At 35.3% G+C, this 17,845-nt stretch overlaps 1 protein-coding gene across 1 annotated transcript in view; it reads right to left on the minus strand.

Annotated features, from left to right (window-relative positions):
- Positions 1-4,311: 4,311 nt before the first annotated feature.
- Positions 4,312-17,845, minus strand: part of AFM (afamin) — a 21,990-nt gene continuing 8,456 nt past the window's right edge. Inside the window, exons 8-15 of the mRNA XM_023198512.1 lie at positions 16,145-16,359; positions 12,802-12,934; positions 10,576-10,673; positions 9,093-9,225; positions 8,115-8,338; positions 6,400-6,532; positions 5,210-5,273; positions 4,312-4,434 (exon numbers count right to left, since the gene is read on the minus strand). Of these exons, the coding sequence (XP_023054280.1) occupies positions 5,253-5,273; positions 6,400-6,532; positions 8,115-8,338; positions 9,093-9,225; positions 10,576-10,673; positions 12,802-12,934; positions 16,145-16,359 (957 nt within the window). The 3' untranslated portion in view covers positions 4,312-4,434; positions 5,210-5,252. The remainder of the gene's footprint in view (positions 4,435-5,209; positions 5,274-6,399; positions 6,533-8,114; positions 8,339-9,092; positions 9,226-10,575; positions 10,674-12,801; positions 12,935-16,144; positions 16,360-17,845) is intronic.

The raw sequence follows: 17,845 nt of genomic DNA on the forward strand, positions 1-17,845 counted from the left end.
GTAATGACCTCTGAAAAAGATAAGCCTTCCCATGTACACTATAGAAGTTATTGTGCCTTTCTTATCTTATCCTTATACCTGGAATATGTAAATTGTAAATAGGATTTTCCACCCACATCTAATAAACTTCTCTAAAGAGATTGACATTTAATGTAGTTGAAGAAAACCAGAAAAAATGTGGATTTAGCAGTCTTCATTATTTCAGGAGAACCTTTATGGAAAGTGTTCTATCATTTGAGAAAAATGAAGAACTTTATATTCTTTTCAAGTAATTACTATTAAAAAGAAATCTTTTTCTGGTGAATATTTTTTCCAAGCATCTATGACCTTGGTAAAATCGAGGAAATCTGTAACAATGAAGAAATATTGTTGATGGACTGAATTCATTAATGAATACTGCATTTTTAAACAAGTCACGTCAGTCTGCTTGTTTCTTTAAGATTTCAACATGTAGACTTTGTAATTAAGTAATCTATAAACACTCTTGGCAAATGTTGGTCTGCAATACCTCATTTCTTAGAAATGACTGTTGACATGTCCAAAGTTCTAAAGTGGAGGGGAAGAAGATAAACATATACTACCACAGATTGACTAAATGGTCAGGGCTCATGTTCTAATGCTGGGTACATTTTCAAGTCCCTGGGGGAGAAGGGGAGTTAACAGCCGTACAAGCATTGGGAGTGAACCTAAAAGAATGGGACCTAATTTATCGAACAATTACTATGGTCACTTTATATAACTCTCAGATAGTTGGCAATATTAGTATTTCTTGAATAAGAAATTAAGACTCAGAGTCACATAATTTGTTCATAGACTCACAGGTAAAAATTCATGTCTGTCTGATTTTACAGCCCACACATCCAAGAGCTAGTGTTAATACTGAGATACCAGTATCCCTCAGCTATTGTCTGCTTTGCCTATCAACCAATTCTTGGGTCTAAGGCAGGAAACAGGTAATTACTTACTAAATGACAATTGTAAGATGCCTATACACGTAAAGTCTAAAATTTTGAAAATGGGACATCACGGATTATTACTTTCACTATTCTCTTCTCAATTTCCTCATTTTTAAAGGGAAGGTTTGGATCAAATAAGCTCTAAGGCTGACAGTATATTACTTGATTCTGCTACTCACATATTTTCAATACCAGTTTTCTAAGCAAAAATATAGCACAAGTAAGAGAGATGTATTTGACTGAAAGACAACCCCAAAACATCTGCTATTATGTAGTTTCGGGACACTTTGGCTTATTGTAAAGAATATGAATGACCCAGGGTGATAGAAAGCTCACCAAGGTCAGCAAGGGGAAGACTATCTTTGGCAGGTCTCCATCATCCATTTTGAGGTCCTCTAAACAGTCTTAACATTCATTGTCTCTATTGTCATGTATCCTTAGAGTTGTTCCCTTGAAATCTTACTCTAAACTTCCTAGAACTATCAGATATGTACCTATTAAACCAAATCCAATTTTTTGTCAAATCCTTTCAATGAATACTCCAAGACTGTCACCCACTGCAGACACTGCTATCTGATCACTGCACTCTTTCTCTCTGAGCTTAGGCTCAGTCTTAGAAACACTGACAGCACAGTGCTGCAGGACAGCCACTATCAGTCGATTGGAATTAATGCTAAAAATATTCTAACAACTGTTATGTGTGCTAAACTAATTCCTCCTTAAAAAAATAACTGACCAAAATTAACTTTCCATGGGAACCCTTCTTCAGAGACATTTGCAATTAATAAGAGATTATTAACAATATTTAAAATGTTAAGTCCTTTATCAGTAACTAGTGGTAGAATTCCAGACCACAGGAAAGACAAGTAGCAAGGATTATTTAAGTAAAGGTAATGAGATAGGTTTTATGATACCACTCAATAGACACCAGCACAGAATTGGCTCTAGAAGAAAGTAAACTCTTCAGGCTGGCCTTTAAGATAAAATATTGAAGGTATGCAACTAAAAGATGCAGTGATGATTTTTAATAAATACTATTTTCATAGAAAATTTAATTCTTGCCCAGGTCATAGAAATAAAGTTCAAAGAGGCCTTAGAAAGACCATGACTGGATCCAACCAAAAACCCAGGTGGTAGCTGCTCATGCACATGCAGTCCTGGCATTGAGTATTGCACCAGGAGGCTTATCACATGTATAAGCATCTCTAGTGTTAGAAAATTTTTTCTGCATCAAACCAGGTATGTTCTCTTCATTGGTATGAGTTCTGTCTAAGTAATACAGAGTAAGACTATTTCATGCCCACTCCAAATCTCCTCCTCTTCAGGCAACTGTGTCTTTTGCAGAAGCCATTCTTCTCCTTCCTTTCCTGCTTTGATTAATAAGTTTTCTGGCATGTCAGTAGAAAAAGAGTTGTATGGCAGTTTCCGCTGCCATAATAGAAACTTTATGATGGCGGCAAGTGCCTGGGTCCCTGATTTTGTATCTGCTTCTCTTCGCATAGTATTGAATACATAGCAGAATCCAGTATAAAATTAGATTCACTAATTATGTTTTGTTTCATTTCCATTTTCTAAATCTACTATCTATTGTTTAAGTAAGACAATACTTCCTTGTTATCCTCATTGGTAAATGGGAGTGCTTGGAGAAAATGGTTAGAGGATAAAATAGCTCTATGAGTTAAACACCTGTTATCTGTTGGCCAATGTGTTAAGTACTTTATATAATAATTTAATTCATTTCTTTAAAGCCCTTGTGACTTGATATTAGCCCATCCTACACAAAGAAATGGAGGTCATAGAGTATAAGGAAACTTTCTGGGACTGTACAGTAAATTAATGGCAGTAGGGATATGAAGCACCCACCCCCATCCCTTTCTCATTCTGCACCTTCAGCTTAGAGTGAGTGCCTGGACCCTGCACGCATGACATTGAAACGTGATTGTTTACTGTCCCTGTCCCTTGCTCAGCAAGAAACAGAAGCCAAGTCTATCTGGCTCATATTTGTATCCACAATGTCTGACACACAATAGAATTCTAATAAATATTTGTTGAATAAATCAATGAGAATCCCAAAGACTATGTTCTAAACACTCTACCAAAAGAACTCTATGAATATCCTCTTGTATTATGTATTAAATGCCCATCATCTTCAAATTTAGACCTTGGTATACAAAAATCTTCAAAGTTTAAAGAAACATCAGGAGAGCCAGACCATAAGTTCATGACCAGTCTTCATTTCCTGAGTTACTTCTCCTTTGATATCTATATCAAGCATTTATATCACTAACATAACAGGAATTTTGGCTTGGAATGGAAGGAGAAAACCACCACTGTAATTGTTGCCTTGCACATTCTTCCACCTCTCTGAATAACAGATTTTGTAAGGCATGCAACATGGCCACACCTAAGAGGTAGTGTATGTAATGGTTAACAATATTGTTCCACAAAGCTGGAGGCATCACACTACCCAACTTCAAACTTCAAAACAAATACTGTGGGAGCTAAACATTGAATACACATGGACATAAAGACAGGAACAATAGACACTGGGGACTACTACAGAGGGGTGGGAGGGAGAGGGGTGCGGGTTGAAAAGCTACCTATTGGGTGCTGTGCTTGCTACTTGGGTGATGGGATCTATACTCCAAACCTCAGCATCATGCAATATGCACATGTAACAAACATGTACATGCACCCTCTATATCTAAAATAAAAGTTGAAATTATAAAACATATGATATATAATTCTAGAACTATATATTGTTACATATTATATAATATATAATATTAGATATGCATAATATATTATAGTAATGTAATATATTATATAGTATTATATATTGCATTATTATTACATAATATATAATATATATGTTATATACACACACATATATATATATATAATTCTAGAATAAGAGAACCTAAATTCAAACCCTGGTTCTGCCAATTACCAGTCATATCACATTGAACACATTAGTTTATCTCCCTAAGCCTTAGATTTCCTGTTTGTAAAATGTAAATGAAAATAATACCTACTCATAGAGTTATTAGATTAAATGAAATAATGCATGAAAACTAGCTAGAACAATGTTTGGTACATTGAAAACATTCAATGTCATCTACTAGTAGTAGCAATAGTTGCAGCAGTAAAGTTTCATGCCCCAAATTCTCAGTTTTCTTTCCGGTCATGTCAAGGACATCTTAGAGCACTGTGCCTACGCAGTTGCTATTCAGACTTCCAACTTTCATGGAGTAGGGAATGGTGCAGCCATATGAGCAAAAGATGCTGATGAAATGAATGAATCATGATTGCTTAATTTTGTGATTAGGTTGATTTATGACATCAGTCTGAAAAATAACTTTACAAAATTTTGTGTTTATTGCTTGCTGCAATATACGATTTCAGGCGACAGTTGCAGAAAAATCCTTTTACTTTGTTCTCAGGAAATGAGATTCATCACCACACAGATAGGAAGCTTGTAAGTTGGTTATCCCTGGAAAGAAAAAATAGTATTTCATGCATCAAAAAAATATGAAATGTTAAAACATGGGTGATAGAAAGTCAAATATTTGAAAAAACTATTAATGGTAACTGTGTTTTGCCCCTTGTAGATCCCAACCTACCTTCTGTTGAGGTCCAGGCCTCTCTTCACCGACACTGTATATAATTCCTGTATCTATGCAACATTTTGTTGCTAAAGTTTGTGTTTCAAGTCTTACATAAGCCACAAAAGAGCAAGCATCTTTATATATCTTTTGGAAATCACAAACATTAGTTTTTGTTTATGTAAATGCTGTAGCAATACCCTTAGTTTGTATATCAATTATATCTCAGTAAAGCAATATTCTTAAAAGATTATTGGAAAGGGTCACTAAAGCCTGTCTGCCCACCTCAGTCCCCAGGGAGTTACCCCTCTTCTTTCTGTCAACATTCAGAGGTTCCATCATCTCTCCTTTGTGGTCCAGAAAGCTGAATACCTTAGTAGGAAGGCAGAGGACTTAAGCGCCTCTTGGCTATCTAGAAAACTAGTTGAACAGCAAGAGAAGGGCTAGCACAAATGCAGCATTGCCACACTGTAAGGAGTGGCTGATACCCAGAAAAACACAGAAACAATATCGGGATCTGTTAGCTACATGTCTGTTTCTGGTTCATGTAGGGTGAACCAGAAATAGGCAATGAAGCGTGAGGGAGAAAAGGTAGGGAGACCAAATAAACCACAAATACATTTGACATTTGATTGAGGCAGAGGGTATTACCTTTGGTGCTTTTTACTTTACATATCTCCAGCAGCTGACTTCAGTTGGCAATTTTTGGACTCTGAGGTGAGGGATGGAAATAAAAACACATAGGAAGAAAAATTTAAGACACTAATTTAAATTTAGATAAGCATGTTTCCCTGAATTTTGAAGAAAATTAAATCATTCCCACATTGTATAGGGAAACAGTAAACATTCTTTCTTCTAGTGAAGAAATAGACACCAAACTGCTCTTTACAACTGCCAGTAAATTCATCCTTTCCTTTACATGGCACTAATGTACACACTCACTCAGATAAATGCTAGATATTGATTAATACCCTCTACTTAAAATTAAGTATATTTTTTAAACTAATAATACGTACCCCCCAAAAAATTTCCACAAACTGTCACTCAGAAAAGTAGATGGCTCACAACCAGAATGAATGATGCATGTGAGTGTGTGTGCCTGTGAATTTACATGAATTGTGAGTTTGGAGTGGAGTGAGTGTTCCTAGAAAAGAAACAGTGAGAAATAAAGTTGGAAAACAGTGAACAGGTATTTCCATGGAGCCATCCATTGGGGCTAACATTCACAGGTTGCTGAGGTTCACACCAGAGCAAATGGCTACAGACTACCTTCACTGGAGTGAGGGCAAGCAAGGGACATTTCTCCCTTTTCTCCCTGATTACCCTTACCCTTCACTACCTCATTATTCTCAACTGCAGGATGTTAGTACAAGGCCTGGGAAAGTGAGAGAGCCATTCCTGAAAGATTTCACTTTCTAATGCCATTCCTGCTCCACTCCATTTGGAGTTGCTTATGATTTCCTTTGCAAGTCGCTTTGACTCTGTCTTATTAAGATAATGAGTGGTTCAAAACCAAAAATAAGAACCAAAGGTGTAATTCAGGAATAATTATTACTGTCTTCATTTACAGATAGTTAACTGCCATTCAGTTTAAGTTGCATGACTTACAAGACTACCGGGGTTACAATCCAGGTCTTCCTGATAGCATTTTCTGTGCTAAGGAGACACTGCTCAAAGTGTATTTCAGAGATGTCTCTGTATTAGTTGTGTAGCAATTGTGCTTTCAAATGTAGTCCTGGTAGATACTGCAGAGAGGAAGCAGAGTCCTACAGGGTTCTGTTTGGTTTTATTTGACCAGGAATACCAGTTGAATTTCAGTAGAAAAGAAATAAAACTACCTCTTCATTAAAGCAGACTTCAGGACTCTCTGCTTTGCAGCACTTCTCCACTGCGTTTGTGAAATTTGTAAACAAAGACTGCAGCTCCTCATCTGTGAGTTCATGCTTCAGCTTCACTACGTTGACAAGAAACCTGTAGCCAAAAGATGTCAAATAGAATTAATCAACTATTTCTTTCTGAAACGTCTCTACTCCAAAATGCTTGTTTCGGAATCACGTCTTGAGTCAGCTTGGGTGAGGGTAAAGAGTTGAAATATCCCACTTTGAATGGGCCTTCTGAAACTTTCCTATTAAATTTAGAGAATGGTTTCCACAGTAACATTCTTTGAAGGGTTTTGTCACACACAAAATTATACAAAAAGTATTAACGAGGAAGAGAGGGATGAAGAGAAGTTGGTTAAGGGGTACAAAAATACAGTTAGAAGTAATAAGTTCTAGTGTTCAATAGTACAGTAGGAAAATTATAGTTAACAGTAATTTATTGTATATTTCAAAGTAGGTAGAAGAGAAGAATTATAATGTTCCCAAAACAAAGAAAAGATAAATGTTTTAGATTACGGATATTCCAATTACCCTGACTTGATCATTACACGTTTATGCAGTTATCAAAATATCACATGTATCCCCAAAATATGTATAACTATTATATGTCAGTTAAAAAATGATGTCAAAGGAGCAATTTTTAAAAAATGAGCTATCACAACTAAGTGACAACAGCCATAGACAATAGTGATTTCCTTAATTTCTAGTAACTTCTAGAATTCCAGTATTCCACTAACTTACAGAATTCCAAACTTCAGGTGGCAACCCATTGATTTCTTAAAAGTACATTTTAGAGTAAATTTCTGGAGTAATTATTTTAAGTAATAAAATTTTCATGCACCAAAGTAAAGAGGATAATGTAATAAGTCACGTGTGCCCATCCTTAGATCTAAGAATTAACAAAAGTTTGCATTTTCTCACTTTCATTTTTAAAATGAAAGCAGGATAGTTAAAAAGAATAAAATAGACCAGACTAGAATAGAATGGGCTGGAAAATACAAGAGTGAATTACACTGTGAATGTATGAATATTGCACATAATAAGAGTAAGTATTATTCTATCTAAAAATGAAAACATATATTAGGCCTTTATTATGCCAAGTATTATGGTATATATGACTACATCTGATCTTTCTAGAAAATTCATGTCCAAAACAACCTCCAGTTCCTCATATTTGGTAGCTGTATATTGTATAGTCTCCACTACACATTAGGCAGACTCTGTCTGAATCCAGAAAACTAAATTTAATTTCTTGGCATTTTAAAGCATTTGTTGAGAAAACGAAAGTAAACTTCCTGTCCCTTTGGGCCTCTCCTTTGTAAACATTAAGTGATATTCTCCGGACTTTCTCTCAAGGAAATGAAATTCATTATCAGTCAGCCTATGAGCCTTTTGGCTGGCTGCTGTAACCTTTTAACAGGTGATGTTAGACTTGGACACTCCAAGTCTCTTTCAAATGATCAAACGAAAAGACAAGCTAGATATGAACAATGGCAAAAAACAAAAAAAAAAAGCACTGGTATTTTTCCAAATAGAAGAGACTGGACAATTTGGTGGAAGGAAGGAACAGGATTGTGATATGAAAAACACATATCCACTACATAAACCTTCTCACTACTGCATGGTGTGTCTGCAAAGTGAAGAAAAACAGGAATGGAAGGGATTGTTTGTACCTGTCTGTCTTCCTCTGAAGCGCCTCATTCTGAGATTGACACATGTCTGCATGAAAGGTAAATAAATCTTGAGAGAAAGGTGGAGGCACATATGTTTTATCAGCTTTCAAACTCTCAAAGCAGGGCCTTCTGAAGGCAAAGTTTGTTTTACAACAATGGTCCACAGCAGGGTTGATAGTTCGATTTTCATTTACTCCACATAACTCTCCAAGAACTAAATCTGCCTGTACCAACAAGAGTTGCAACTCAGATATGATCTTAAAACTTGAATGGAATTTCTAAAAGTATGGTTAGATGAATAGTTAGATCATTCTAAGATCACTGTTAACCTCACTCATAAAACACACGCACTCATGACATATCACTATGTACAAATAAAAGTAGAAAATGGTATCCTAAATGGCATTATGACCAAAATCCAAGCCATAACAATTTAGATGCCTACAAATTAATTTCTTGGTAACATATAAACAAACTTTCAATTGCAAACAGACAGCTGCAAACAGCCAACTGAAAGGGGCAATCAAACACTGTAATCCTTGGGTTTCTTCCCCTCCCAGAATCTCCCTCAAGGTACTCTACATTCCAGCCCTAAAGAGATATATTCAATGCCCGGTTACTGGATGAAGCAATTGGGCCAAAAGGAAGAATCTGTAACCTTACTTAAAATTATAAATTTTCCTGTATCTTTTTGAAACAATATTATGATTCCTAAATCATTTGTCCTAACAAATCCCTTCTAATATAATGAAGAAATAAGAAAGATAATTTGAAGTACTCTCCAAAAATATTTAAGGCATTCTCTTTTACTTCTTAGGGTTTTCACAAAGTGAGCCAAAAGGAAAACTTGACAATTTATGCTTAACAATATTAACAACAATGAAGAAAGGAATATGCGTAATCACGGTAAATCAATGAGTGCAAATATTCTTTTTTTTTTTTTTTTAAAGAATAGTCTGGTACACAGGCCATGCTCACCAAATTATCAACACAGGCAAACTCTTCACTCAGTGTGCAGCAAGTAGTGAAAGCTGTCACCATTTTCTCACCAAGAGAGACCAGTTCTTCAGAGGAGAGCTGGGGAGCTATCTTCGTGAGTCTGATAAGGTACCTGAAAGAACATTTGTCTATTTGGTTCTGAACGAAAGCAGATACCCATTTTGCCTTGAATTATTGCTGAAGCCCAGAACTTTCAAGGCTAGGGACAACCAATATAGGTGCAACATGAACCTCAGCTCTCTTGTAAAATAGAGAAATACGTCTTCACTTCCTGTTTTCCTGCACCCTTCTTCCTATATCTCTTTTAGCTTCTTTTCTAATTTCATGGATGTCTCAGAAACTCTTAGATTTGCCTCCTTGTGTTATCTTTGAGTATAGGAGCTCCTTGACAGCAAATACATTGACTAGTATCTAAAATCCTGCTTAAAATCATTTGCATCATTATAAAATATTTTAAAGAAAAAATTTAATCAATATATGTTGTAAAAGGATAATCTGAGACAAAGGAAACTAAGATTTTTAATGAATTAAGTTTGAATTGTCAGCTAACACCAAATTGTAGAAACAGTAAAGTCAGATTTTTTTTAACTGTGTTTTATTTTGATTTAAAGATGTTTAGTTTCAATAAATAATACATTAGCATGAGGCCAGGTGCAGTGGCTCATACCTGTAATCCCAGCAATTCCCAAGGGTTAGATTGCTAGAGCTCAGAAGTTCAAGACCAGCCTGTGCAACATGGCCAAACCCCATCTCTACCAAAAAATACAAACATCAGCCAGGCATGGTGTCTCGCATCTGTAGCCCTAGCTATTTGGGAGGTTGACATGGGAGGATCATTTGAGTTGTGAGGCAGAGATTGCAGTGAGCTAGATCACACCACTGCACTCCAGCCTGGGTGACAGAGAGACCCTGTCACAAAAATATATAGTACTGATAATAATAATGATAATAAAATACATTGGCATAATAATTGAAAAAAACCCAAACTGCATATTATTCACAAATGCTCACAAGAGCACTAAAAAACTAAATATTAAAGTGTTAAGCACATCCAGAATTATTTCTATAAACTCAGTTAAGATAGCCTTAAGGCAAGGCAAGGCAAATCATCTCTTCCCCAAAGAAACTGTAAAGACCTGAAATATGCAACGTCCCACTTTCAAATGGGTGAGAATCCAGGGATTCTATATTGGCAGTGAGAAAGCCAATGTCAAATAGAAACGAAAGCATTAGAGAATCAATGTCTCCAGAATCCTGTATTTCTTTTATTTTTAGCTTCACTTCTGGTAAAAGATTAATGTGACAGTTCAATAGGCATTCTTGACTTCAAAAAAAAAAATTCTTCCAAGAGTTTATGAATTGACTATAATTGAAAAACTTGAGAGGTAACTTTTTTACACTTTGAGGGATTATGTATTTAATTCTAGTGGCAAGTGTTAGCCCACTTGTGCAAACAACCTACTGGTATGTCAAACCATCCTTCCCCAAATTCTGGAAATGTTTACATTCTTGTTGTATCATCTTAAGGCTTTTCTCCGTTGTCTCATTGAATTTGTCTTCCTGAAAATAAGAATAATCATGGTTACAAATATTTTATCTAAAATTTAACCATAAGCTTTACATCAATGTGTAGAATAGCATTTCTTATTTCTATGGCATTTTCAAACTCTCATTATTACACTAAATTCAGGGTACTTTTTAGATGTGTGTGCAAGAACTTAATTTCCTTAGTTATATATATAAAAATAAATTTCCTGCTAAATTTAAAAGTCCAAATTTTTTATTATCATCTTGTACACATTTCAGTCTTCCAAATAACAAAATAGAATTTAAATTGTATGTTGACATAATAACATTCAATTCTCACTTTGAAGTGGCCAGAGCAGTTGTTATCTCTATTTTTAAATAAAGGCAACTAGCCTTGTGAAATTAAGTTACTTACCCAGAATGCCCTAGCTAGTAAGTGTTGTTACAGAACGTTTTAAGTCATGTTGCTCTTTATGATTTTTTCATTGTTTAGATTTGGAACTTAAAATCTCCAACAGTTTTCTTCAAATATTTGATGGACTATCTCTCACATGGCATAAAATTGGACATCTTCTAAGTGGCCACCAGAGAGAGAACTAAACACCAGTGGATGGCTATTGTGGAGCAAATTGTATCTCCATGAAAAGAAAGAATTTTCTAGTGCTATGATTAATTTAAGGATCAGAAACAGACTACCTGATCAGGGACAGTTACAGAGCAGGGACCCAAGTCTTATTCCGTTGCTCAAATTTGAATGGGTATAAACTGGTGTTTGTGGCAAGCGAAAAAAATGTTTTGATAAAGCGAAAGTAGCACATATCAAAGGAATGATATATAAATCAGATTATTAATTTCTATAATAAATAAGAAATACATATGAATTTTTATGGAAAACACTCGTTTCAACAGGAAAATGGGTAGTAAACATGAACAGATTTTTCATAGAAAATGTGTTTTCATAGAAAATTTAACATCATTTAAAAATCAAATAAAGGTTTTTTAAAAACATAACCACTGTTATTTACATATAAATCTAGCAAAGTTAATTTCCAAGTACAATGTTGGTAAAAGTGACATTTGAAACTTTCTAGACAGTAACTCAACAATTTGTGTCAAATGTTTTTTAAAAGTTCATATATATTTGATCCAATAATTTTCCTTCTGATAATCCATCCTAAGAAAAATGTCATAAATATTAATAAAGAGAAATGGAAGGAGATGTTCATTTCAAGGTCATTTACAAAATGAAAAACACCCTAAGTAAACATCCAAAATGTCAAACACACAGTAGGAAATCAGTTACATAAATTACATAATTATGGTGGGATACCATCATTTAAAGTCTGTTTAATGATGTAAAAAGTTTTCCATACTAGACACAGGAAGAGTCAAGGACTAGCTTCCCTAGAGAGAACATAGCCCTTCTGACACCTGATGTCAGCCCCATGAGACTCATTTCAGGCTTCTGGCCTCTTGCGAGAAAATATGTTTTGTTGGTTTAAGCCTCTCACTTTGTGGCAATAGCAGCAAACCAAGGAAGCCCAGTTTATAAAAACAACAACAAAAAAAAAGTTTCCTATGATACCAAATAAAAAAACGGGTCCAAACATTTTCTAGAAATTATGCCAATTTTTAAAAAATACAGATATATGTACGTATATGTACTGAAAAGTTGAATAAAAATGTTATAGCTATTTCCTGGTGGGAGAATAAGAAGAGGGTTTTTTGTAACCTTTGGTGCTTTTCTAATAATCAACAACAATCAATCATTACTTTTGAAATCATAAAGAATCCAATATGGCTTAATAAAATACAGCATACTTTCCTAGTCATCTACAGCAATCATTACTTTTGAAATCATGTAATATCCAATATGGCTTAATAAAATACAGAATACATAAATAAAAATGTAAATTTAAAATGTTTAATGGGAAGAATTTTTTGAATTAACACATTGGATTAGTAGTCCAAAACATTATGCATCAGCCAAATTGATGACATTGGCCTTCCCAATGATCTTCTTAGGCTGAGTCTACTGTAGACTCAGATTAACCACTCACATTTTCTACCCCCTGGACTGGAGCAAAATTCTGATATCAATTTTTAAGTGTTTTATAGTTGTTCTGTTTTGATTTTCTGAACCTACAACAATGGAACCTACCGCATAACGGTAACAACCTGGAGGGTTTTCTGTGTTGCAGCAATTTCTCAGGAGATCTTTGTATATTTGAACAATTCTTAAAAGCCCTGGTATAGACAGGTCTGGATGTCTCCTTGAGTATTCAAAAGTAAACCTGCAATGTGTAAAATTTTGTATATTAGAAATTAGAGAAAGAGCAAAAAAACCCAATTCCACTATTTTGTAATCCAGTCAGATCTAATACTGCCTCTACTTTCAAAAGCTAATTTTCTCCTCTGGCTTGGTCACAGAGTAATTTAACAGGACATTGTGGCTATAGAAGAGCATTTTACAAAGTTCTCTTCCATGGTACATTTTAGATTAACAACGTTTTTTGAGAACAGAGAATTAGTAGAGTTATTTTGAACTAATTAATGGAATGATTTAATCCATAAAACATCAGAAAGAATATATTGTGAATATACTTTTAAAAATACATATTGCATAGAATTATGTTTCAAAATGTGTTCAGATTTCCAGCTTGGGATGCTGGAAATATGGCTTCCTTCCCACCCACAATGTGGGCTTCATGATAGACAGAGAGCAAGCTTTGCCCATTACTCCATCCTGTCGCTTGCGAAATATGGGAGTGTTTACCCCTTCAGCTCCAAATCACTGGCAGTGGCTTCCAAATCCTCTGTCAAAGACTTCAAGAGCATAGGTGGGTGTGATTTGGGAAGAAAGAGAGGAACAAGGCTAACAGTTATTAAGCCCTTAGTAGGTGCTAGGCACTGGATCAAACTTTGGGCATAACAGATATAGATGTGCTTCCTGAACTTTATAAACACTTCCTCATTTCACTTCACTTAGTCCTCAAGATGCGTACTATTTTACAGCTGAAGAAACTAAATCACAGACTGGTTAAGCACCTTCCTATTAATGCTATTAATGGCAGATATAAAATTTGACCCTAAGTCCCATTACTCCATCCTTTTTTTTAACCAAGCTAACTTTTCTCAAAACAGAAATGTCATTTCTAAGTACCTCAGCTGGGCTATTTATAGTCTTCATAAAAAAGAATCTCATCTATTCATTCACAGTAAGTTAAGATCTTTCATGTTTTGTAAGAGCAATACCTTACTAGTTTTTCATGACCAGGTAAGTCTTTTCATCCCCTCCCCCACATTTTTTTCAGGATTTGACCTTCTTGATTAATCTTGATTTTTCTGACACCATCTCTCCAGCTTCCCATTTGCTTTTTCAATTCCATTTGTGAGATATATTCCCATATCCCATGGCAGTGGTGCTTAACTTTCAGAGAATCAGGGCTCCTCTTAATTAATATCTGATGTAAATCATGGACTTCTTCTCGGGGGGGAAACACACACACATACACACACACACACACACACACACACACCCCTAAAAACATGTCTCAAAATGCTGCGAAGAAAAATCCCTGGAAGCTACTCTAGACTGGAGAAGCCACTGAGGACCTGCCTGAAATGTTCACATCCAGAAACATTCTACCTTAAAACAGTGAGGACTCTGACTTGGCATGCTCACTGTTACTCTATCATTTCTTCCCATGTTTCAAACACTTTTTATGTGTAATAGTGATGATTATAAAAATGGCTTTTATCTATCAAACACATATGTCAGATACAATCTATCATTTTGTTTAATTGAATTTGATTTAATATCCACAACCGTGAGAAGCCATAGAGGATAGTAGTTATAAGACCAGGAATTTGGAGCCACACTGCTTGCATTTGAATCCTGGCTGCACCACATGTGTGACTTTGGGTAAGTTACTTAACCTCTCTGTGCCTGCTTTATTACCTGAAAAATAAAGATTATAAAAGTATCCTAACCTCAGAGGGTTGTTTTGAAAATTTGGTTGGTTAGCAGATGAGAAGCACTTAAAATTTAGTAACTATTCAGTAAACATTAGCTGTTGTTATGTCCGAGATTTCAAGCCAGATTCCCTTCCAGAGCTACAGGTTCACACACAAAATTATCTCTTGATAGTCCCAATTAGTTATTCTACTGGCACCTCAAAGTCAATGTGCTCATTCTTAAACATATTATCTTTCTCACAAAACCTGCTGCCTTTTCACATTGAATGGGAAAACTACCTACCCAGTTATCCAAGTCCCAAACTGGGATTTTCTCCAGATGAAGTGTCTAAAAACTGAAAGTGATTTTTTCCTTCCTTATTCTTTCATGAAAACCGTTCAGTGGCATCCCATTTCTTAGCATGCCTGCATGATCTGGCCCCACCTTCCTCTCACCGTGCTGGTCTCTCACTGCAGATGCCCTACTCACAGCAATACACACCAAACCTTACATACTTTAATTCATGCTTTACCTTCTCTATTTAGATTACCAAAATTTCTTCAAGTACCACTTCCCTATCAAGCCATTCCAGGGTCCCCATATACAACTGAACATTTCTTTTTCTGTCCCCCTGCATTACCTAGAACAGGATGCTATCAGAAATAAAAGAACATTTTTTCACACTTATTTATTTATGTCTGTCTCTTCTCACTTTATACTCTCTATAGATGAAGGCTTCCTGGGGATTAAAAAACAAACAAACAAACGAAAACCAGTGAAGTCCCTGGATTATAATGCATTACTAATAAACTTCAAATTAATAATTTTTTTTTTTTTAGACAGTCTCACTCTGTCACCCAGGCTGGAGTGCAGAGTGCAGTGGCGTGATCTCAGCTCACAGCAACCTCTGCCTCCCAGGTTCAAGCAATTCTCTGCCTCAGCCTCCCGAGTAGCTGGGATTACAGATGAATTAGTATTCTTATATGAATTTTATATATGACCAAAAAAAAGCTCAGAAAGATTAACTTCTCCCAGCGACTCAACCAGAACTGAAATATAGTCCCTGTGGCTCCAAGTTCACTCGTCTTCCCCTTAAGAGTTGTAGGTGGCATAGTATAGCAGTTAAGCCTGCAACTTGTTAGGCCAGGCTTCCTGGAGTCAAATTCTTACTCTGTCACTTTTTGGTTGTGCATCTGAACAATTCACTTCATTGTATCTCAGCTTGCTCATTTGAAAAACTGGGAGAAATTGTACTTATTTTGCATGATTGCTGTAAGAATTAAAATAGTTAATCTGTATGAGGTATATAGTGCCATGCCTGGCACATATTAACTGCTCAACAAACGCTAGCCATTATTTTAATAATACAGTTGTTTTTCCTTAAAATTATCTGAAAGCTATAGTCTATACACATGATTTTTTAAAAATTATATGATACCTAGTGAAATAAGTGGTACCATGTCCTTCTACCTAAATTAGCAGCATAAGTCAAATCTTACAAGTTTCTTTCTGTTTTCCTTATAAATTCAATAAAGAGTTATATTACTTCGCAAAGAAGGTGTCTGGGTCAGCATCTCGTTCTTGACACACATTTTCACTGTCAGTAAATTTTGCTTCTCTTAGAGATAAATCCTTTGGTCTATCATCTTTATTTGAGTTAATTATGCACTGGCCACGCTCTGGTATTTTCTTTTCACAGCACTCTTTGATTTTGCTGGAGATAGAATCTTGTTTTGAACAAATATGGTTCATAACCTTGCTCTGTACCAAATAAGAATGAAAGATTATTTTACTTTCAAAATTTCTTCAAGGCTGGGTTTTCTTCCATTATGGAATGATGGCATGCAAAACCAGTCATGATCACAGCATCTGGAATCACTTCATCAGTTAATTTGATAGATAATATTTATTTAAATTAAATTTTGGGTTTACTTAATGCACATGAAGGTTTACATTAAAACTTCTCAGGATTTAAGATGATATAATTATTTAAAAATAGGCTCTACTATAGGTTCACATCCATTGTTAAGCATTAGTCTTTTAAATAACCTTCCTACACTGATATATTGACATCTTATATTCTAAATGTTGTTTCTTTTCCATAAGAGTCCACCTGTGCTTTCAGTGGAGGCCACCAAAGACATGTTACTATAATACCTATAATCCTGGTCTTCCTTTGTGGCCAAGCACATGGCAAAAACTCAGTAAATATTTGATAAGTGAATGAAAGAATGACAAGCGAATGAACTGCAGCAACTACCAGAAAACGATTCATCAAATATAAGAACCTATTCCACTCATGGTGTCATTTTCTAACGGATATCATTTTCTAATGGATATCATTCATTTGAAGCTGTTCAGGTTAGCAAATACGGCTCAAATAGAAAACTTTACTGTGTCCCCATCCCTACCCTTTGCCCCAGTTTTAACCTCTACATAAGAGTTGGGAATTAGAGAGGGGGTGGGGTTATCTTATTTACACATTAGTTGAATAATTTTAAAAAGCTGATCTGGGCCCTTCCAGACTCTCAAATGAGACTGCACATTATTTCCACTCTCTGTTGCAGTCCTACTTGAATTATGTTGAGTTACAGCAACACACTAGACTATTTCAGGCCTTTATGACTTTATTCAAGCTGTTTCCACTGACTGGAATCTTCTGGTGAACATGGAGGATAAGGAATAAGATGACGCTCAGGACTGAGGTAAAAAATAAAATGGGCGTTGGCACCACGTTTCCAACAAACCACACAGAACCAGGAAGCCAATCTTCAAAAAGACATTTACATCTCATGTGATGCCATCATTGTTCTAGGCAGAGTATCTCTTATTCTCTGAGAAGTTACTTCTATTTTCAGTTAACTGTAATTCAGTTCCTCTTATTTCTCCAGAAAGACATTAAAAAGAAGGAAATTTGAGACATAATCCCTTAATCTCAGTCTGAAATTTCACAGAAAACCTATAATTATATCCGAATTCAGTATCTTAGATTTCACATTATAAAACCTACATCACCATGAACAATCAAGCAATACAAAAATAAAACACAAAAGAGATTGCTTTAACTTGGGTACAGTTAGGAACAAAAATAATTATTGGGAACATCTGTTGTCCATTGCTTGAAATACACATTTCTCAATACCCTAAAATTCAAGTTATTGAATTGACATGCTATCGTCACTGTGAGCCTAAAAGTCTAATCTTTCTTTCTTTCTTTCTTTCTTTCTTTCTTTCTTTCTTTCTTTCT

The sequence above is a fragment of the Piliocolobus tephrosceles genome, chromosome 3 (genome assembly GCF_002776525.5).
Source record: "Piliocolobus tephrosceles isolate RC106 chromosome 3, ASM277652v3, whole genome shotgun sequence".
NCBI classification, from domain to species: Eukaryota; Metazoa; Chordata; class Mammalia; order Primates; family Cercopithecidae; genus Piliocolobus; species Piliocolobus tephrosceles.